Source organism: Hemiscyllium ocellatum, chromosome 2, assembly GCF_020745735.1.
Source record: "Hemiscyllium ocellatum isolate sHemOce1 chromosome 2, sHemOce1.pat.X.cur, whole genome shotgun sequence".
Lineage (NCBI taxonomy): Eukaryota > Metazoa > Chordata > Chondrichthyes > Orectolobiformes > Hemiscylliidae > Hemiscyllium > Hemiscyllium ocellatum.
Window position 1 is genome coordinate 19,260,333 of NC_083402.1, and position 22,269 is coordinate 19,282,601.

At 43.9% G+C, this 22,269-nt stretch overlaps 1 protein-coding gene across 1 annotated transcript in view; it reads right to left on the minus strand.

Annotated features, from left to right (window-relative positions):
• Nucleotides 1–22,269, minus strand: part of LOC132826800 (15-hydroxyprostaglandin dehydrogenase [NAD(+)]-like) — a 67,359-nt gene that overhangs the window by 10,028 nt on the left and 35,062 nt on the right. The window contains exons 5-6 of the mRNA XM_060843038.1: nucleotides 6,307–6,383; nucleotides 3,154–3,317 (exon numbers count right to left, since the gene is read on the minus strand). Coding sequence (XP_060699021.1) covers nucleotides 3,154–3,317; nucleotides 6,307–6,383 — 241 coding nt within the window. The remainder of the gene's footprint in view (nucleotides 1–3,153; nucleotides 3,318–6,306; nucleotides 6,384–22,269) is intronic.

Sequence of the window (22,269 nt, forward strand, 5' to 3'; positions counted from 1 at the left end):
CTTCATCCATCATCCTTTCCACCGCTGTAATACTATCCTTGACAAGCAATGCCACACCTCCCCCTCTTTTACCCCCACCTCTGACCCTACTAAAACATTTAAACTCTGGAACCTGCAACAGCCATTCCTGTCCCTGTTCTATCCATGTCTCCATAATAGCCACAACATTGAAATCCCAGGTACCAACCCACGCTGTAAGTTCACCTCCCTTATTTCGTATATTTCTCGCATTGAAGTATACACACTTCAAGCCACCTTCCTGTTTACAGGCACCCTCCTTCGAGATTGATGCCATGTTCCTAACCTCCCTACACTCAAGGTCCTGCACCCTAAAGCTACAGTCCAGGTTCCCATGCCCCTGCAGTTAGTTTAAACCTCCCCCAAAGAGCACCAGCAAACCTCCTCCCAAGGATACTGGTGCCCCTCAGGTTCAGGTGTAGACCATCCTGTTTATAGAGGTCCCAACTTCCCCAGAAAGAACCCCAGTTATCCAGATACTGGAATCCCTCCCTCCTGCACCATCCTTGTAGCCACGCATTTAACTGCTCTCTCTCCCTATTCCTCAACTCTCTATCACGTGGCACGGGTAACAAACCAGAGACAACAACTCTGTTTGTTCTAGCTCTGAGCTTCCAATCTAGCTCCATGAAGTCTGCCTAACATCCTCATCCCGCTTCCTACCTATGTCGTTGGTGCCAATGTGGACCACGACTTCAGGCTGCTTCCCCTCCCACTTAAGGACCCAGAAAACACGATCAGAGACATCACGTACCCTTGCAGCTGGGAGGCAACATACCAATCGTGAGTCTCTCTCGCCCCCACAAAACCGCCTATCTGTGCCCCGAACTATCGAGTCCCCAATAACTATTACTCTGCTCTTCCCCACCCTTCCCTTCTGAGCAACGGGGACAGGCTCCGTGCCAGAGGCCTGAACCCCATCGCTTACCGCTGGTAAATCGTCCCCCCCACAAGTATCCAAAACGGTATACTTGTTCTTGAGGGGAACGACCTCAGGGGTCCCTGCACTGGCTGCTTCCTCACAGTCCCCCTCACTGTCATTCATCTGTCTGCAATCTTTGGAGTTACTACTTCCCTAAAGCTCCGATCTATGACCCCCTTTGCCTTCCGAATGATCCTAAGTTCATCCAACTCCAGCTCCAGTTCCCTAACACGGTATTGGAGGAGCTGGAGATGGGTGCACTTCCTGCAAGTGTAATCAGCAGGGACGAATATGGCATCCCTCACCTCAAACATGTTGCAAGAGGAACATTGCGCTGCCTTCACTGCCATCCCTCTAAAAGTAACCTTTAAAAAATCTAGGTCTAAAGAATAAAACAAGCAAAATGCAGCACTTACCTGCTTACCACAACGGGTCATATTATTAGAGGAGGAGGGCAGGTGGGAGGCACTACCCCGTAGTGCCTCGGGTTCCTTTCCTGCGCGCCTTTATTGGGAAAACCTACCCAGGTAAGCTTGCGCTACACCAGCTTCCGGGTCCGCTCCGCGCTTTTAAAAAAACTTTTAAATTTAAACCGTAAAAAAAACTTAACCGTGACTACAAGGAGACACAGCCGAACAGCCCTTACCTGCTCCTCCGAGAGAGTGAGCATGGATGAGTTGGACCAAAGGGTCTGTACATCTCTAACATCATTCGAACATCACTTTTGATAATTTGTCCAATACTTCCTCATGCAGTGCCAAATCATCTTTGATCACACTCTGGTGAGCTGCTATGTGACACATCCTTCCATTAAAAGAGGTTGTAAGAAGCAAGTTGTTGCTGCTCAATGCAACATTTCCATATGTTTCGGATTTAGCAATAAAGATCCATTCGTAAAAGTCAGAATAATATAACAGTTGTAGAACATCTTAAAAAAGGACTTCTTGGAAATGTTTTGTAGCCTGGTGTGGAATATTGTTGGGAATGGTTATATTCTGTTTAATTTCAGTGTACACTGACATATATTTTGCCCTTCTGTCCAAACTAAATTTATGTTCTTGCTTCCTCCAACTGGGAATTTAGAAACAATGAGGATAATTTTAACCCAATCCAGTATATGGGATGCAATGGGAGCCAGGCTGCTTTTCCAACCCCCCTGCCCCGTATCCCTCATGCCCATGGCCCCAGACCCTAGAGTGTTGGGTTAGGATGACCATCCAAGGGATAGAGATGGTCATTCAGTCTTTTCAGGCTGATTGACCAGTGAGGGTAAGGCTGTTGTGTATTGTAACCTCCTTTAATAAAAACAGTGTGCTGAATGAACTCAGCTAATCTGGCTGCATCTGAGGGGAGACAAAGGACATGGAACACCACAGCGCAGTACAGGTCCTTCGATCTTTGATGTTGTGCTGACTTAAGGTTTCGAGTCCATTGTGACTCTTCCTCAGAACTGAAGGGATTTGGAAAAGTGATAGGGTGACACAGTTGAAAAAGTGGGGAGGATTAGCATGTGGAACAGTTGGTGAGGGTGTCAGTTCCAAAAGGATTGCTAACAGTAATAGAGGAGGAGAAATATAAATGAGAAGTAGGCATTAGTGATAAGTTTTATTTGCAAAGAATAAGTCAGCTCTGCAGAAATACTTCCCTTCCACAAATCCATTGTTGATTGTCAGAAAAAAAAATCTGGTTCACTAATGTCCTTTAAGGAAGGAAACTGCCATCCTTACCTGGTTTGACCTAAACATGACTCCAGACCCACAACAACATGGTTGACTCTTACCTGACCTCTGGATAGTAAATGCTGGCCCAGCCAGTGAAACCCTCATCCCATGAGTGAATAAAAGACAAACCATAGTATCCATGGGTTGTCTGGAGAAAAGAATGTTTCAGATTACCACCATCTTGTGGGGAGATATGCACAGAACAACCTTAATTATCCAAGCAAGATAGGTGGGAGAATTTTATTTGGATATTGATTGTCCAGATAACAGATAACGTTTTTGCGGGACCTTGAGATCATGTTTGGATAATCTGAATTTCGGATAATTGATGTTTGGATAACCAAGGTTGCTCTGTGATGTTTAGTTGTTTGGTGTGGAGCATTCTGATAGAATCCAAACACGCTCCAATTCCCCCAACTTTGAAGCAACTCACTCCCTGTCAGATGTTGTCGACTTCTTACACCACTCTTCCATTTCCCAAAATGTACTTACTCCAATATCCCGTAGTGTTGAATCAACTTTTTCACCGTATCCTTGAGTACGTAGTATCGTCCCATCATTTGCTCTTGATTCACAGAGTTCAAAAGCGGAGTATCCACAAAGGCTGGACAAATTGTGTTGATCCGAACTCCATAGTCCAAAAGCTTCGAGGTTGCCTGAACAAAAGCCGCAAGACAGTTACTGTTTATCAGACTGCACGGTCCCACTCATGAATGTCACTGCTGTTGACTGGGCCAGCACTTACTGCCCATCTCTGGCTGCCCCTGAGAAGGTTGTAGTGAGCTGCCTAATGTGTCAGAGAACAACAGCAAATCATGGCTGGGCACCTAGTGAGGATCCCTGGGAAGATAGGATCTGAACCCACCCTTCAGAAATGTTACCTTCTCCCTTACCCCATCCAGATTGCTGAGAAGTCAGTCTCATTTGGAGATTTGTTCTTTCTGCCTGTACTAGGCCCAACCAGGGGTGATTCTTGTTTACAATAAATGTCAAGAGTCCAGCATCGCACCCAACCTTCTCAGTGCAGTGTTCTTGGACAAGTCATTTTCAACAATCACCTTCCCTGATCACCAATGAGCCCTCACGACATTCATAGCCCAGGGCATGAAACCCTGGAAAACAGCACAAATCCATCTTGATAACATTAACCTCATTTACCAGGATGCTGCCTGGATTGGAAGGCATGTCTTATGAAGAGAGGTTGAGTGAGCTAAGGCTTTTTACATTGGAGAGAAGAAGAGCGAGAGGTGACTTGATAGAGGTGTACAAGGTAATGAGAAGCATAGATACAGTAGATAGCCAGAAACCTTTCCCCAGGGCAGAAATGATTAGATTACTTACAGTGTGGAAACAGGCCCTTCGGCCCAACAAGTCCACACCGACCCGCCGAAGCGCAACCCACCCATACCCCTACATTTGCCCCTCACCTAACACTACGGGCAATTTAGCATGGCCAATTCACCTGACCCGCACATCTTTGGACTGTGGGAGGAAACCGGAGCACCCGGAGGAAACCCACGCAGACACGGGGAGAACGTGCAAACTCGACACAGCCAATCGACTGAGGCGGGAATTGAACCTGGGTCTCTGGCGCTGTGAGGCAGCAGTGCTAACCACTGTGCCACCGTGCCACCCACAAATGACTGTCACGAGGGGCCATAATTTTAAGGTGCTTGGATGGAAGTGTGGGGAGATGTCAGAAGTGGGTTCTTTACACAAAGAGTGATGGGTGGGTGCAATGCACTGCCAGCAGTGGTAGTAGACTCAGGTACACTAGGGACATTCAAGCAACTGCTGGACAAACACATGGACAGCAGTAAATTGAAGGAAGTGTAGATTAAGTTGATCATAGATTAAGATAAATGCTTGGCACAGCATCATGGGCCAAAGGTCCTGTACTATGCTGTACTATTCTACGCTCTATGTTCTTAACATTAAGATTTAACATGTTCTGGGTTGGCCGAATGGGATGGTGAGTTAGACACTGGCCATCTTGTGGGGTCAAGGTTCAAATGCAATCAAGGCAAACCAAATGAAATTCTCTCCACTAAGGTCACTATGCAAAATGGGTTCTGCAGTCTCAATCCCAGACTTGAAGGGGGGAAGGTCTCTACTTCAACACAATGTCCCTCAAGATGATGGGGACAAGTGATGTGAAGAATGGAAAATAAAACATGATACATGCACAGAGAAATTCAGCAGTATCTGAGGACAGAAGCAGAGTTAAAGTTTCAAGTCCAGTATGATTCTTCATCAGAATGGGAGCCATACTGGACACATTAATGTTAGATTCAGGAGGTCTGGCAGTATCTGTGGATAGAGAAATGGAATTAACGTGTCGGTACGAATCCCATTCTGAAGAAGAGTCATATGGGTCTCAAAACGTTAACTCTGTTTCGCTCTGTACAGATGTTGCAAGATCAGCTCAGTTCTTCAGCATTCTGGATGTTTGTTCTAAGTTTCCAGCATCTGCAGTATTCTGTTTTTCAATGTTAAATGACACCTGGATGGCTTGGCTGAGCTAAGTGCTGTTGTTGAAAAGTGTGTTGCTGGAAAAGCACAGCTGGCCAGGCAGCATCCAAGGAGCAGGAGAATCGACATTTCGGGCATAAGCCCTTCTTCAGGAATGGTTGAAGAAGGGCTCATACCAAAAACGTCGATTCTCTTGCTCCTTGGATGCTGCCTGGCCTGCTGCGCTTTTCCAACACCACACTTTTCAACTCTGGTCTCCAACATCTGCAGTCCTCACTTTCTCCTGCGCTAAATGCTGTTGATAAGAATAAAAACAGTTTTGGTCTCCTTACTTGACAAAGGACGTGCTGGCACTGGAGAAGGTGCAGTGGAGGTTCACTCGGTTGATTCTAGAGCTGAGAGGGTTGACTAACGGGGAGACATTGAAATTACCGGGACTATACTCATTATAAATTAGAAGAACGATGGGAGATCTTACAGAAACTTATAAACTTAAACTGGCACTTCTGCTAGGCCAGCATTTATTGCCCATCTGGAATTGCAGTTAAGAATCAACCACATATGGTCCAGACCAGGTGAGGATAGTAGATTTCCCTGTTTGAAGGACATTAGGTGAACCAGATGGCTTAAATAGGTAAAATAGAAGCAAAAAAATTGTTTCCACTGGCAAGTGAAACTAGAACTAGGGGGTATATCCTCAAAATATAGGGGAGCTGATTTCGGACTGAGTTGAGAGGGAACGTTTTTTACCCAAAGGGTTATGAATCTGTGGAATTCCCTGCCCAGTGAAGCAGTTGAGGCTACCTCGTTGAATGTTTTTAAGGCAAAGACAGATAGATTGTTGAACAGTAAAGGAATGAAGGGTTATGGTGAGTTGGCGGGTAAGTGGAGCTGAGTCCATGAAAAGATCAGCCATGATCTTATAGAATGGTGGAGTAGGCTCTAGGGGCTAGAAGGCCTACTCCTGTTCCTGGTTTTTATGTTCTTATTTTGTAAAACATACTGACCTTTGTCAAGCGATTGATTGGATTGCTGTATTCTGCAGCACCAAAACACAGAAAGCATAAAGAAACTTAAAACACTGGTTCCACCTGATCCTAGTGTCAAATGAACAGTGAAGGCACATAAAGAACATTTGGCCAAGGAAGAAAATCATGACAAAGGAGTACTTACTGCTATAGCCCTGGTGAATCCAACTACACCATGCTTTGTGGCTGTGTACACTGGTCCGTGCGCAGCTGGGAATATACCTAAATGGAAATAGAGAAGAAAGCAGAATTGCATTTAACAACAACAACTTGGATTCATATTGCACCTTTGTTGATGTACCACAATGCTTCACAGGTGCTTCAGGGAGGCAAAGGCCTAGTGTCATTGTTTGGACTGCTAATCCAGAAACCCAGGAAATGTTCTGAGAACCTGGGTTCAGAATCCACCATGGTAAAATCTGAATTTGACAAAAAATCTGGAATTAAGAGTCTAATGATGACCATGAATCCACTCTCAGTGGTTGGAAAAACCCATCTGACTCACTCATATCCTCTCGGGAAGGAAACCTGCCATCCTCACCTGGTCTGGCCTACATGTGACTCCAGACCCACAGCAATGCGGTTGACTCTCAACTGCCCTCCAGGCAATTAGGGATGGGCAATAAATGCTGGCTTAGGCTCATCCTGTGAATGAATTTTTCAGAGAAATACCAAATACAATTTAACCCCTGGCATCACAAGGAGATATTGGGACCAAAAGTGTTTGGTTTTGAGAAGTCTCCAAAGGGAGGAGGAGGAGGAGGAGGAGTGGAGAGACAGTGAGGTTTGGGGGAGGAATTGCAGGGTCAAGGGCCTACACAGCTGGAAGCATTGTCATAGTGGATCGATGAAAATCAGGGATAAAGGCATGATTACAGAAACTCAAATATCTCTGAGAGCTGTCAGACAGAAGGAGATCGGATAGAGGGAAAATGAGTCCTTGAAGGGATTTCAAAACCAAAAGCATGTACATCAAAGACAACATTCAAAATATAATTTCCTTCCTGTTTGTGTGTGTGCTATCTTGCCCTTTTACATGAGAATCAACCTTCTCTGTTATAAATTGGAGCTGTTTCAATTGGCGCAGTGGAGATTTGACCGAAATGTTTAAGGTGATGAAGGAATGGGCCAAGGTCTATAACATAGTGACAGCGATATAACATTAAATATCAAGGATTCAAGATCGAGAGAAAGAAACTTGCACAGAAAGATGAAAAAAGTTACCAGGAGACAACAAAAACAGAGATTGCTGGTAAAGATCAACAGGTCTGGCAGCGTCAGTAGTGAGAAATCAGAGTTAACGTTTTAGATCAAGTGACTCATCCTCAGAAGTTACCGGAAGGACAGGTTAGCTAGATGGTTTAAGGATAGTGAAATGAAGCGACACAGTCACAAGTTGGCCACAATGAATCAGTTTTGCACTTGTGAGGGATAAACATCAGCACAGACTGGTTGGGCCAAATGGCTCGTTTTCAACTTGGCAGCTCGGTGTTGTGCAATGAAGTGTGTGATGAGTAATGAAAACTGCAAAAGGAATGTTTAGTGCACAACACCACCAGAAGTCAGAGTGTGGAAGTACAGTATGACTGCTTTACCCAAGTCATTCCCATTATAAATGTGCTGAGGAGCATAAGAAATAGAAGCAGGAACAAGCTATTCAGCTCTTTAAGTCTGCTTTGTTTTCAACATCGTCATGGCTGATCTTTGAGTCATAGAGTCTTTAAGACAAACATCATGGAAACAGACTTTTTGGTCAAACTAATCCATGCGGATCATAATCCCAAATTAAACTCGCCCTACCTGCCTGCGCTTGGTCCATATCTTTCCAACATTTCTTATTCATGTACTTACCCCGCATATCTTTTGGGCAGCACGGTGGCACAGTGGTTAGCACTGCTGCCTCACAGCGCCTGAGACCCGGGTTCAATTCCCGACTCAGGCGACAGACTGTGTGGAGTTTGCACATTCTCCCCGTGTCTGCGTGGGTTTCCTCCGGGTGCTCCGGTTTCTTCCCACAGTCCAAAGATGTGCGGGTCATGTGAATTGGCCATGCTAAATTGCCTGTAGTGTTAGGTAAGGGGTAAATGTAGGGGTATGGGTGGGTTGCGCTTCGGCGGGTCGGTGTGGACTTGTTGGGCCGAAGGGCCTGTTTCCACACTGTAAGTAATCTAATCTAATCTTTGGAACTTTGAAAGTGTACCTGCATTCACCAATTCCTCTGGAAGCTCATTGTACTGTCTGTGTAAATAAATTTGCCCCTCATGTCTTTTCTAAATCTTTCTCCTCTACCTTAAAAATATGCCTCCTAGTCTCGAACTCCCCAACCCTCGGAAAAATACACCTGCCATTCACCTTATCTCAATCCCTCATGATTTTATAAACCTCTATAAGGTCATCCCTCAGCCTCCTATACTCCAGTGAAGAAAGTCCTAGCTTCTTCAGCCTCTCCTTATAACCCCAACCCCCCATTTTCACCACACCCTGGTAAAAATTTTCTGAACTTTCTCTAACTTACTAATAACCTTCCTATAAAAGGGTGACCAGAAATGGACACTGTAGTCCAGAAGAGGCCTCACCAACATTCTGCACAACCTCAATGTTTCGTCCCAACTCAAAGGTCTGAGCAATGAAGGCAAGCATGCTAAATGCTTTCTTAACCACCCTTCGACATTGACTTCAACTCCATTTTCCTGCAGCATCCTCATATCTCTTGGTTCTCTCTCTTTTTGTCAGTCTATTGTCTGGTGAGACGAGGGTTTGCATTGTGGTGATGAACAGTGTGAGGAACCCCACTCTGGCCTGGCAGACTCTGCCTTATTTGCCACAGAGCAGGGCAGGGGGCTGAGAAGGAGCAGAACTTTTGCAGACCTCTTTAGTCTCAGTCAGCTGAATGATCAATGTCCATAAGACTATAAGACACAAGAGTAGAAGTAAGACATTCAGCCCATCAAGTCTGCTACACTATTCAATGACATCATGGCAAATCTGATAACCCTCAACCCCACTTTCCTGCCTTTCCTTACAACCCTTACTAATTGGAAATCTGTTTTGAATATACTTAAATGACTTAGATACAACAGCCATTTGTGGTGAAGAATTCCAGAGTTATTAGCATCTGAGAAGAAATTCCTCCTCATCTTGGTCTTATCTGGTCATCTAACATGAGATTTCTGCTCTTAGATTCTTTCACAAGAGAAACAATTTCCCCTGTCAAGTTCCCTAAGAATTTTATATACTGCAATTTGGTTGTCTGTCATACTTCTAAATCCCACTCAACTTATCCTCCTTGGATAAATCTTTCCATACTTGGATTGCTGAACCTTCTCTGGACTGTTTCCAACATCAGCATGTCTATCATTGAATAAGGGCCCCAAAACTATTCACAGTGTTCCAACTGTGATCTGACGAGTGCATGGCATAGTTTAACAAGACCTTCTTACTTTTATACTCTATTTCTTTTCAAATGAAAGCCTTTACCGTGACCCGCTGAGCTTGATGATGGCTTTTTTGTGATTTATGCATTTGGACTTCCAAATCCCTCCACGCTACAGCTTTCCACAGTTTTCCCCAATTTAAGTAATGTTCAATTTCTCAGTTCTACAACCCAAAGAACATAACCTGATATGTCCACGGTCAATGCAATGTCCTAACAGTTAGCCTCTGGCTATCGGCAACTGTCACTCAATTGTCAGTGCCCACCATCTTTCAATCTGGTTTGTTGGAGCTCTGGTAGTGGCAGTATGGGCACCCAGGAGGTTATGACCCAGTAGTTCCCCCAGCTAGGGATCGGGGGTTACAGGGAGAAAGTGGGACAATGGGGTTGAGAAACATATCAGCCATGATTGAATGGTGGAGCCGATTTGATGGGTTGAATGGTTTAATTTCTGCTCGTATGTCTTATAGTCTTATAAATATTTGGATACAATCTCTATGATGTTCAATTGCTGGATACCCACAGCGCTCTGGGGTAGACAATTCCAAATATCTACAACCCAGTGAGTGAAGACATTTCTTCTGGTTTTAGTCCCCAAAGACCATCCCCGCCAAGCAAAACATTTTATAGTACGTGCCGATCCCTTAAGAATTTTTACATGTTTCAGTGGGATCACTTCTCCACTCTCAACTGAATTTACAGGAAGACAACTGAATCCTTAAAAGTGGGTGGAATTTCTATCAGAGGAATTCAATGGGAACACGGGAGCAAAGAGTTCTTGGAAGTTCATAAATATAAATTGAAGACGTCAGCTCAAAGATGGTTTTAAGAAATGTGAGATCTGTACAAAGAGGAAAAGGAGATACTAGCAAGAATGTTCTGGCCAGCATCTATCCCTCAAATAACTCCAGCCAAGCAGATTATTGGGTCATCTGCTCTGCTGCATTTGGGATCTTGCTGTGCACAATTGGGCTACCCAGTTTGCCCATGCAACCAAAGTAATTAAATAAAAAACAAAAGACACACACATTTATTTGACTGAGAATTAATGAATCTCCTGTGACATTACTTTAGATTAGATTAGATTACTTACAGTGTGGAAACAGGCCCTTCGGCCCAACAAGTCCACACCGACCCGCCGAAGCGCAACCCACCCATACCCCTACATATACCCCTTACCTAACACTATGGGCAATTTAGCATGACCAATTCACCTAACCCGCACATCTTTGGACTGTGGGAGGAAACCGGAGCACCCGGAGGAAACCCACACAGACACGGGGAGAATGTGCAAACTCCACACAGTCAGTCGCCTGAGGCGGGAATTGAACCCAGGTCCCTGGCGCTGTGAGGCAGCAGTGCTAACCACCGTGCCACCGTGCCGCCAATCACTTTGCTAACAAGTGATATTTTTTAAATAGGTTATCTGAGCATGTCATTAATATGCCCCAAGTGTGTCATTACTAGAGAACTTGCTTTGAAATTGTAGGAACTTTAGACAGAATATTTTTCAGGAGACAGACATTTCTCCCCCAGTAGCTCTGTGAAAGATGCTTTTGTCAGTCCAGTCCCTGTGCAGCTCTGTACAGACCAGAAAATTCTTATTCAGGACTTAAACTACCTACTATGGAGCCTCTCCATCAAGCCAATGTCTCCATTGCTCCCCTGCCTGTGAAAAAATTCTCACTAACTGTGGGATTGGCGGATGCTGCAGCTAACATGGACCCTGGAAGATCACATCAACAGTAATGAGATAACCATCCAGCTAATCTGTCCTTTCCCTACTGCTGGGCTGAGGATGACCATTCGCTGGAATCCCTGGAGAGCCTGCGTTCTTCTTTACCTTAGTGAAGTGAAATCTGTTACATTCAACTGAGAGGGATGGAAGAGCTTTAGTTTAAGCTTTTATCCAATAGGTGCCATCTCTGACATTCTCAATGTGTCAGCTTAGATTACATGCTCAGTTGCTGATGTGAGGCGTCTGCTGCTTTTGATTCGCTGTAGGTTATGGAGGCTTTCTGTTTTTAAGGTACACATGGCAAGTGGAAAGTCACGGAATGTGTACTCTTCAAACAGAAATCTGAAGCTTGCATATTCCCATGGAACGCCACATGCTTTAATGGGAGCTACAGCTGTCAGAAATGTCATCCAGCTGACTCTTGAATATATATTTGGAGAGTGAGCAACTGTATAGGTTGCAACTTTGAGATTCTGCCCATTTCTTTATCGTATTGAAAATCATAAATCCCATCACGCTTCTTTGAGGCAATTTGTGATAATGCGTTTCCTAAGAATTCACAATGCTGATGTCAATCCAGCAATGTGGAAAACTACTGATGTGTGTCCTGTCCATAAAACAGCAGATGGTATCCAACCTGATCAATTACCATCCTGTCAGTTCACTCTTGTCAAAGTATTGGAAGGGGTCGGTGACAGGACGGCCATGCAATATTTGCTCAGCATGAAACCCTGTTCACTTAATGTCAGTTTGGTCAGGACCACTCAGCTCCTGATCTTATTACCATTTTGTTCCACGTGTGGGCGATAGCTAAAATCCAGGAAGGTGGTGAGAATGACTACCTCTAACATTGAGAAAGCATTTGACCGCGTACAGTACCAAAGGTCCTAGCAAAATTGGAGTCAATGGGAATCACAGTGGGAAGGGAAATTTCCAAAGAAATTGCTCCCGATGCGGTCTCCTCTACATTGGGGAGACTGGGCGTCTCCTAGCAGAGCGCTTTAGGGAACATCTCTAATCAACCAATCAACCACACCAATCAACCACACCGCCCCGTGGCCCAACATTTCAACTTCCCCTCCCACTCTGCCAAGGACATGGAGGTCCTGGGCCTCCTTCACCACCGCTCCCTCACCACCAGACGCCTGGAGGAAGAACGCCTCATCTTCTGCCTCGGAACACTTCAACCCCAGGGCATCAATGTGGACTTAACAGCTTCCTCATTTCCCCTTCCCCCACCTCATCCTAGTTTCAAACTTCCAGTTCAGCACTGTCCCCATGACTTGTCCGGACTTGTCCGACCTGCCTATCTTCTTTTCCACCTATCCACTCCACCCTCTCCTCCCTGACCTATCATTGTACTCTATGCTACTCACTCCCCACCCCACCCTCTTCTAGCTTATCTCTCCATGCTTCCAGCTCACTGCCTTTATTCCTGATGAAGGGCTTTTGCCCGAAACGTCGATTTTGCTGCTCGTTGGATGCTGCCTGAACTGCTGTGCTCTTCCAGCACCACTGATCCAGAATCTGGTTTCCAGCATCTGCAGTCATTGTTTTTACCTAAATTTCCATAGAACCCCAGTGATCCCAAAAGAAAATGGCTGTGTCTGTTAGAAGTCTTTCATTGTGGCAGCATGGTGGCTCAGTGGTTAGCACTGTTGCCTCAGCGCCAGGGAGCGGGGGGTTCAATTCCCGACTCGGGCAACTGTCTGTATTGAGTTTGCACATTCTCCCCGTGTCTGTGCGGGTTTCCTCCAGGTGCTCCGGTTTCCTCCCACAATCCAAAGATATGCAGGTTAAGTGAATTGACCATGCTAAATTGTCCATAGTGATAGGTGTAGGGTAGTGGGTCTGGATGGGTTGCTCTACGGATGATGAGTGTGGACTGGTTGGGCTGAAGGGCCTGTTTCCACACTGTAGGGAATCTAATCCAAAATCTTGGTCTCAGGAATTCTCTACAGGAGTGAGACTTATGATCTAGGCCCTGCCTCTGTCATTAGGCATCAAAGGTTTGATTTGATTTGATTTATTGCTGTCACATGTACCTAAGTACAGTGAAATGTTTTGTTCTGAGAGCAGTACAGGCAGATCACAGCAAGCAAAATCATACAGGTCATAGAGTGCTTAGACAGAAGAAGGCAATACAGGGTTATGGCTGCACAGTAGGTGCACAAAACAAGATTACCATTAGCAAGATCAACATTGTTTGATTATTTCAATTTAAAGAGATTGGGGGAGAAAGCAAGAGATAGAGGATCAGTCATGATCATATTGAATGATGGAGCAGACTCAAAGAGCTGAATGGTCTACCCTTGATACTAGTTTCTACATTTCCATGAAAGATGGATTTTTGCTGATGATTGCATGATATTATGCACAATTCATGACTTCAATTAGCGATACTTAAACAATTCATGTCCAAATGCAGGAAGAGTTGGACAATATCCAGGCTTGAAATGACAAGTGGCAGATAACTTTTGTACCACACGAGTGACAGGCAGTGACTGTCAACAACAAGGGAGAATCTAACCATAACTTCTTGATGTTCAATGGCATTGCTATCATTGAATTCCTGATTATCAACATTCTGGGGATTACCATGGATCAAAAATTAAATTGGAGCAGCAATATAAATTCGATGGCTGCAAGAGCTGGTCAAAGGTTAGGAATTCTGTGGTGAGTAAGTCATCTCCTAACTCCCCAAGTAGAAGAATATTCTCCACATGCCTGGAAAAATGCAGCTCCTACAACACTCAAGAAGCTGGACACCATCCAGGCCAAAGTAGCCCGCTTAATCCGGACCACATCCTCAAACATTCACTCTCTCCATCACTGACACAGTGACTTCAGCATATACCATCTATAAGAAGCATTGTAGTAACTCACTCTGACAGCTTCATTCAAACCTGTGATCTCTAACACCTTGAAGGCAAGAATATCTGATGCATACAACCACCGATACATGCATGCCCACAGCCAAGTCACACAGCATCTCAACATGGAAATGTATTACCACTCCTTCATGGTGACAGGGTCACTATCCACGCATTCTTTTCCTAAAAGCACTGTGAACCCAGCTACACTGCAATTCATTCACACTGTATTGCAGCAATTCACAATGGCGACTCAACACTATCTTCTCAAGGGCAGCTAGGGACAATAACTACTGGCAATGTCTGCATTGCAGGAATGAATAAATAAAAAATGCATGTTCAAAATCTTTCATTCCACTCAGAGATAGGAACATAGACGTCACAGCAGCTGCCTCACATGTAGGTTAGTCTTTCTGAATTGTGATCAGGCAGCCATTTTTTAATATCAGCAACAGGTTTTGTTGCAATATAGTAAGGAACACAGAAACACAGGAACAAGAAGGAGCAACAAGGTGTCTCAGTGGTAGCACTGCTGCCTCACAGCACCAGAAACCTGGGTTTGATTTCACCCTTGGTTGACTGCCTGTGTGGAGTTTGCACATTCTCCCCACATCTCCCTGGGTGCTTTTGTTTCCTCCCACAGTCCAAAAATGTGCAGGTAAGGTGGATTGGCCGCGCTAAACTGCCCCATAATGTGCAGGGATGCACAGGTTACTGAGTTAGCCATGGGAATGCAGGTTTATGGGGATAGAGTAGTGAGGTGGATCTGGGTGGGATGCTGTTTGGAGGGTTGGTGTGGACTCAATGGGCCAAGTGGCCTTCTTCCTCACTGTAGGGATTTTAAGTTCACTGTGCAGTCCCTCGAATTCAATCAGATCATGGCTGATCTGTACTATAACTCCAACCATCTACTTTGGCATAACATCTCCCAGCAAAATAAAATTAAAATGTGAGATTGATTATTGAGACATCTACTGCTCCCTCTGATTCCCCTGCATAGCAAGATTCTATCTGCCTCTGAAGTAAAAATATTCAGTGACCCTAACTCCTACAACTTGTACAGTTCCAAAATCATACTACCTTTAGAGAGATAAAAGGCTCCCCATCTCTGCCCTAACTGGGCAACCCTAATTTTTGAGCAGTATGCCTAAGTCTGGCCTCTCCTTTCAACAACATCCTTGTCAAGACCTTCCCAGTCTTAAATTGCTTTTTATTCATTGATGGGATGAGGATATCTCTGGTCAGGCCAGTATTTATAGCCCCAATTGCCTTGTGGAGATTTAAGTGATCAAACACATTGCTTTGTGTGGTGTCACATGTAGGGGAGATCTGGTAAAGATGGCTACTTCTCTTTTTGAAGAATGTTAGTGAACCAGATGGATTTTTCATGACAATTGACAGTGGTTACATAGTTATCATTAGACTAACTCTTTAATCAAGGTTTCATTGAATTCAAATCTCACCATTTGCCATGATGGGATTCAAACCCATGTACCCAAAACATTTGTTTGGGGCTCTGCATTACCTTTGAAGTGCACTACATCACTGTCTCTCCTTCGATCAAATCACTCTTCACTCTTCCAACCTCCATGAAAACAAGTCTAATCTGTCCAATCTTCGGGCATAAGACAACCCACACATTCCGGTATCAATCTAGTGAACAAAAACAGGACTTGCTGGAGAAACTCAGCATCTGTGGGAAGACAGGGATAAAGTGAAGACTGCAGATGCTGGAGATCAGAACAAAAAAATGCCTTGTGCTGGAAAAGCACAGCCAGTCAAGCAGCATCTGAGAAGCAGGAGAGTCGACATTTTGAGCATATGCCTCACATATTAATCATTCCTGCCCTCCCTATCCCATATTGTCATTTTTATCTGCTTTAAGGGAACCCCCACTCTGAAACCCCACTCCATCACAGTTTTTGACTCTGTGGGAAGCCAACAGAGTTAGCGTTTCCAGTATGGTGACTCTTAATCAGAATTGGTTTCGGCAAAGGTTTTGTCAAGTACGAGGTGAGAAAACCGAAGTAACGATGGAGAAAAAGAAGAAAGGTGTGAATAGAAACACTGTGGGAGAGAGGAGAAGATCTTCTTCAATGTGTTTGGATGAGGAGTCACTGGACTTGCAACATTAACTCTGCTTTCTTTCCTCAGGTGCTGTCAGACTTGCTGAGTTTCTCCAGCACTTTCTGCTTTCCTTTCAGACCGCTGACATCTGCAGTTCTTTGTTTTGTATCAATCTAGCAAATCTCTTCTGAGCCACCCCAATGCTTTTACATCCTAATTTAAATAGGAGACAAAAGAGCATTTTATACTGCAGAGTAGCAGATGAGTGGGTACATGATCTAGCTTTGTGTGCATGGGAAAGCCCTCTTGGTACAAGGAAAGGATTCAATATCAGCATCCTTTGTGCCGCAAGTGTATGACGTTTGGATTATTAAAATATTTATGCCAAAGTTTAATGAGATAATAGCCAGCTGATTATAAGAGAAATTCAATCTCCACTTCATTTTGCAGAGTGCCATTCTTTCCAGGTTGTACTGAATGAGCACCCAATTAATATGCTTCCATGTTCCAGGTATACAAAGAAAGTGAAGGCACGTCACATTTTCGAAGAAGAAAAGCTCTGGGTTACGCAGAACTGCAGCTAAATAACACTGTTGAAAGCACAGGATTGACTCAGACAGACACATCCAACAAGCATAAGATAATCTGAAAAGCAGAGTCTAATACTCTGAAAATACGTCACTGGTTTAAGAACACTAGTCAGGGGATGGTAGCATGATGCAATCATTACAGCAGTACATTTGGATCCCAGGGTTTGTAAACTTTCAACAAAAAAGAAGGAATTACTGGAGAAACCCAGCAGGTCCAGCAGTATCCGTGGAGAGAAAGCAGAGTTAACATTTCGGGTCCTGTGACCTTTCTTCAGATCTGCACATTTTCAATTCCCTTAAAGCAGATAAAATGGCAATATGGGATAGGGAGGGCAGGAATGATTAATATGTGAGGTATAATGCAGTGCAAGTAGCAGAACTTCAGTTGGACTGATACTTTTGGAGGATGCATGACATGAGAGTGCACTGAAATCTTAAGGTTTCAAAATAACAAAAGCAAGTTGAAGGTTTCAATGACAGTTAGACTTAGATAGCGGTGAAGGCAGATGGTGTCATTAGTTGGGAATGTAAGCAATGGTTCGGAAAGAGAATATATTGAAATTGTATTTGCTTCACCCAACATGATGAAGTGTCACCGGTTCATGATGGAGAAATTGAGGTGCATGAGATATCATTGGAGACACACGTCATACCTGCTCCTGATAGCTGTCATTACTCCCAACTAGATAATGCTAATTGTACTAATGCTGTTATGCAGCAAACAATGTCTTTTTACAGAACAAAAGTTCTTCTTATTGCTAAGACTTTCTAGTAATCTATCCTTTACCACTGATAATTAGACTGGGCCCTAAGACTCAGCATAGAGGGGAGGATTGCCTTTAGAGAGCAGTGCACACAGCAAGGACTGGGGTGCGCCATCACTCTGGAAAATGTTCCTTTAATCTGATAAGTGTCTGTTCCCTTTTGTAAGTTTCTGTTAATCATCAGTTTGCATTGTTGTTATAGTATCCCCTTCTGAGTAATAGGAAGATGGTACAATGGTCAATACAGAGTCATAGTCATAGGGATGTACAACACATGAACAAGCCCTTCAATCCAAACCATCCATGTCAACTAGATATCCTAAATCTACCCATTTGGCAGCATTTGGCACATATGGGCCAGTGGGCTGAGAAGTAACAGATGGAGTTTGATTTAGATAAATGTGAGGTGCTGCATTTTGGGAAAGCAAATCTTAGTAGGACTTATACACTTAATGGTAAGGTCCGAGGGAGTGTTGCTGAACAAAGAGACCTTGGAGTGCAGGTTCACAACTCCTTGAAAGTGGAGTCGCAGGTAGATAGGACAGTGAAGAAGGCGTTTGGTATGCTTTCCTATATTGGTCAGAGTACTGAGTACATGAGTTGGGAGGTCATGTTGAGGCTGTACAGGACATTGGTTAAACCACTTTTGAAATATTGTGTGCAATTCTGGTCTCCATTCTATCGGGAAGATGTTCTGAAACTTGAAAGGGTTAAGAAAAGGATGTTGCCAGAGTTGGAGGATTTGAGGTATAACAAGGGGTTGACCAGGCTGGGGCTATTTTCCCTGGAGCGTCGGAGGCTGTAGGGTGACCTTATAGAGGTATATAAAATCATGAGGGGCATGGATAGGGTAAATAGACAAAGTCTTTTCCCTGGGGTGGAGGAGTCTAAAACTGGAGGGCCTAGGTATAGGTGAGAGGGCAAAGATATATAAGAGACCTAAGGGGCAACTATTTCATGCAGAGGATGGTACATGTGTGGAATGAGCTGCCAGAGGAAGTGGTGGAGACTAGTACAATTGCAACATTTAAAAGGCATCTGGATGGGTATATGAATGGGAAGGGTTTGGAGGGAAACGGGCCGGGTACTTGCAGGTGGGACTAGATTGAGTTGCGATAACTGGTCGGTATGGACGAGTTAAACCGAAGGGTCTTTTTCCGTGTTGTGCATTTCTATGAACTCTATGACATTTCACAATATCATTCCTATAAATCGGAGACCAGAATTGAATGCAGTACTCCAAAAGTGGCCTAACCAATGCCACAACATGTATAGCTGCAACATGAATTCCCAACTACTATACTCAATACACCAACCAATAAAGGCAAGCATACCAAACACCTTCTTCACTATCACTATCTAACTGAGACTCCACTTTCAAGAAACTCGGAACCCCCACTCCAAGGTCTCTTTTCACAACAACACTTCCCAGGACCTTCCCATTAAGTATAGAAGTCCTGCTCTGAATTGACTTCCCAAAATGTAGCACCTCACATTTATCTAAATTAAACTCCATCTGTCACTCCTCAGCCCATGGCTCATCTGATCAAGATTCTGCTGTATTTCAAGGTAAAATTCTTCGCTGTCCATTAAACCTTATCTCAAGAATGTGACTTAAAAAAAGTTCTGGGATTTACATATTAATGAACCAAAACCTGCAACCCATTCTAAAAGATGAAAGACTTAACTGCAATCTAAGTTTGTTCAATATATCTTTTTAATTGCATGACACAGTGATCTTTTGCTATAGATTCTCTGTCTTATGATCCTTCTCCACAAGTTGCTTGATGAAGGAGCAACACTCTAAAAGTTAGTGCTTCCAAATAAACCCTGTTTGACTATAACCTGGTGTTAATCAACTAGGAGAAAGTGAGGTCTGCAGATGCTGGAGATCAGCATCGGGAGTGTGTTGCTGGAAAAGCACAACAGGTCAGGCAGCATCCAAGGAGCAGGAAAATCGATGTTTCGGGGGAGCCTGATGGAGGGCTCCTTCTCGAAACGTCAATTCCCCTGCTCCTTAGATGCTGCCTGACCTGTTGTGCTTTTCCAGCAGCACACTCTCAACTATAATCTGGTGTTGTGTGATTCTTAATTTTGTTCACCCCAGTCCAACACCGGCCCCTCCACATCAATATACCTCCAATTTTGATGTCACCTACAAATTTATGAACTATATCACTTATGTTCAGACCCAAATCATTCGTATTAATGACGAAAAGCAGAGGAACCAGCACCAATCCTTGTGGCACTCCACTGGTCACAGGCCAACAATCTGAAAAGCAACCCTCCACCATTACTCTCAGTTTTCTACCTTCGAGCCAGTTCCACATCCAGATGGCTAATTCCCTTTGTATTCCATGTAATCTAATCTTGTGAACCAGCTGACCATGAGTAAACTTGTCAAACACAATACTAAAGTCCAATAGATCATGTCCAACACTCCACCCTCATCAATCTTGTTCGTTATTTCCTCAAAAACTCAATAAAGTTAGCGAGACATGATTTTCCATGGACAAAGCCATATTGACTATCCTTAATCGGTCCTTGCCTTTCCAAATATGTGTAAATCTTGTCCCTCAGGATTCTCTCCAGCAATTTGCCCACCACCGATGTCAGGCTCAGCTGTCTATAGTTCCTGGCCTCTTCCTAACCACCTTTCTTAAATAATGGCACCACATTAGGTAACCTCCAGTCTTCCGGCACCTCACCTGTGGCTATCGATGATACAAATAAAAGCATTGAAGATTGCCAAAAAGCTGAAGAAAACAAGATGAGAGTGCAAGTCCAGACTTTAATCAGAGCTGATGATCTACAGCATCAGTATTCAGCGTCTCATTCTCTTAACCTTTGCGTCAGTTGGATATTTGCCTCTAATATTTTCTGAAATGAATAGCCTTTTACAGAAGACTGTACACAAATGGTGTTTAACTTGACCCAACTTGTGTTGCATGATTCATGCTAAGTAAGTTAATTTACTGGAAAAGCCACAGCACCTGATGATTTGTTGACATAGAAACCGAAAGTATAGCTGCTGTTGCTTCATGTTGAAATTAAATATTGGAAACACTTAATCACTCCTGTGTCGGAATTATGACAACTTGGATTTACGTAAGCATCTGTATGGTAACTAAATATCCCAGGGCGTGTCACAGGTGCAGTTAAGTCTGAGTATGTGTATTTTGGAGAAGTTAGGTTTTGAAGAGGAATTTACATTAAGGCTTGAAGAAACATATGAACAAGGAACAAGAGTAGGCCATTCGGCCCTTCAAGCTTGCTCTGTCTTTCAGGACCATCATGACTGATGTTTCCTCATCTCTATCTTAAATGGGCAATTCCTTATCCTTCCACCTTGTTTACTGCATCTGTTGCTCTTGATGTGGTCTCCACTACATCAGAGAGACCGAGTGCCAACTTGTGGAGCGTTTCAGGGAACATCTCTGTCACATATGGACCTTGGTGACCCATCCGTCCAGAAAGAGAATGAGAGGAAATGTTAATCCTTTGCACATCCATCCAGTCAACTCCCTTCACCATCATATATGTTTCAGTTAAGTCTCCTCTGACTCTTTTAAACTCCAGAGGATACAGGCCTAGCCTGTCTTGCCTTTCATCGAAAGGTAATCAGCTCATTCCCAGTATTAGTCAAGTAATCCTTCTTTGAACTGCTTCAATACATATTAATATCCTTCTATATACACATGATGTGGAAGTGCTGGGGTTGGGCTGGGGTGGACAAAGTCAGAAGTCACACGACACCAGGTTATAGTCCCATAGGTTTATTTAAAAACCATAAGCTTTTAGAGCACTGCTCCTTGGTCAGACGAAATGGAGAGAAGTGTACCGTCACAGAATATATAGGCACAGAAATAATAGCAAGACAATCCCAGGTAATTAAGAAAGTCGACAGTTAAGTACAAACAGTGTGAGCAGAGTGTTGACAGGCTGAAGAACTAGTCTTTGCAGGTACAGAAAGTGTGAGTGAAGTGTCAACAGCTGAATAACAAGTGAAAGTTTCACCAAAGAACTGAGTAATTAAGATAGTGCTTCCAAATAAATCTGTTGGACTATAATCTGGTGTTGCGTGATTTTTAACTTTGTCCATCCCAGCCCAAGACCAGCACCTCCACATCCTGATTAATTAAGGCAGAGTGATCATTACATATAATCAAACGTAAGATGGTGCTCAAGACAAACCATTACTTGTTACTTGTGTGAGATCCTTGTCAGGCGACTCTGATATCCACTCATGTGATGCCAGCCAATTGGTTTGTCTCTAGCACCATCTTAGTTTTATCTGTAATTATGTCTATCTTAATTAATCTGTTCATAAGTCATCCCTTCACTTGTTATTCAGCTGTTGACACTTTACTCACACTGTTTGTATTAATCTAGGTAAAAACAATGACTGCAGATGCTGGAAACCAGATTTTGGATTAGTGGTGCTGGAAGAGCACAGCAGTTCAGGCAGCATCCGAGGAACAGTAAAATCGACGTTTCGGGCAAAAGCCCTTCATCAGGAATAAAGGCAGAGAGCCTGAAGCGTGGAGAGATAAATGAGAGGAGGGTGGGGATGGGGAGAAAGTAGCATAGAGTACAATAGGTGAGTGGGGGAGGGGATGAAGGTGATAGGTCGGGGGGGGGGA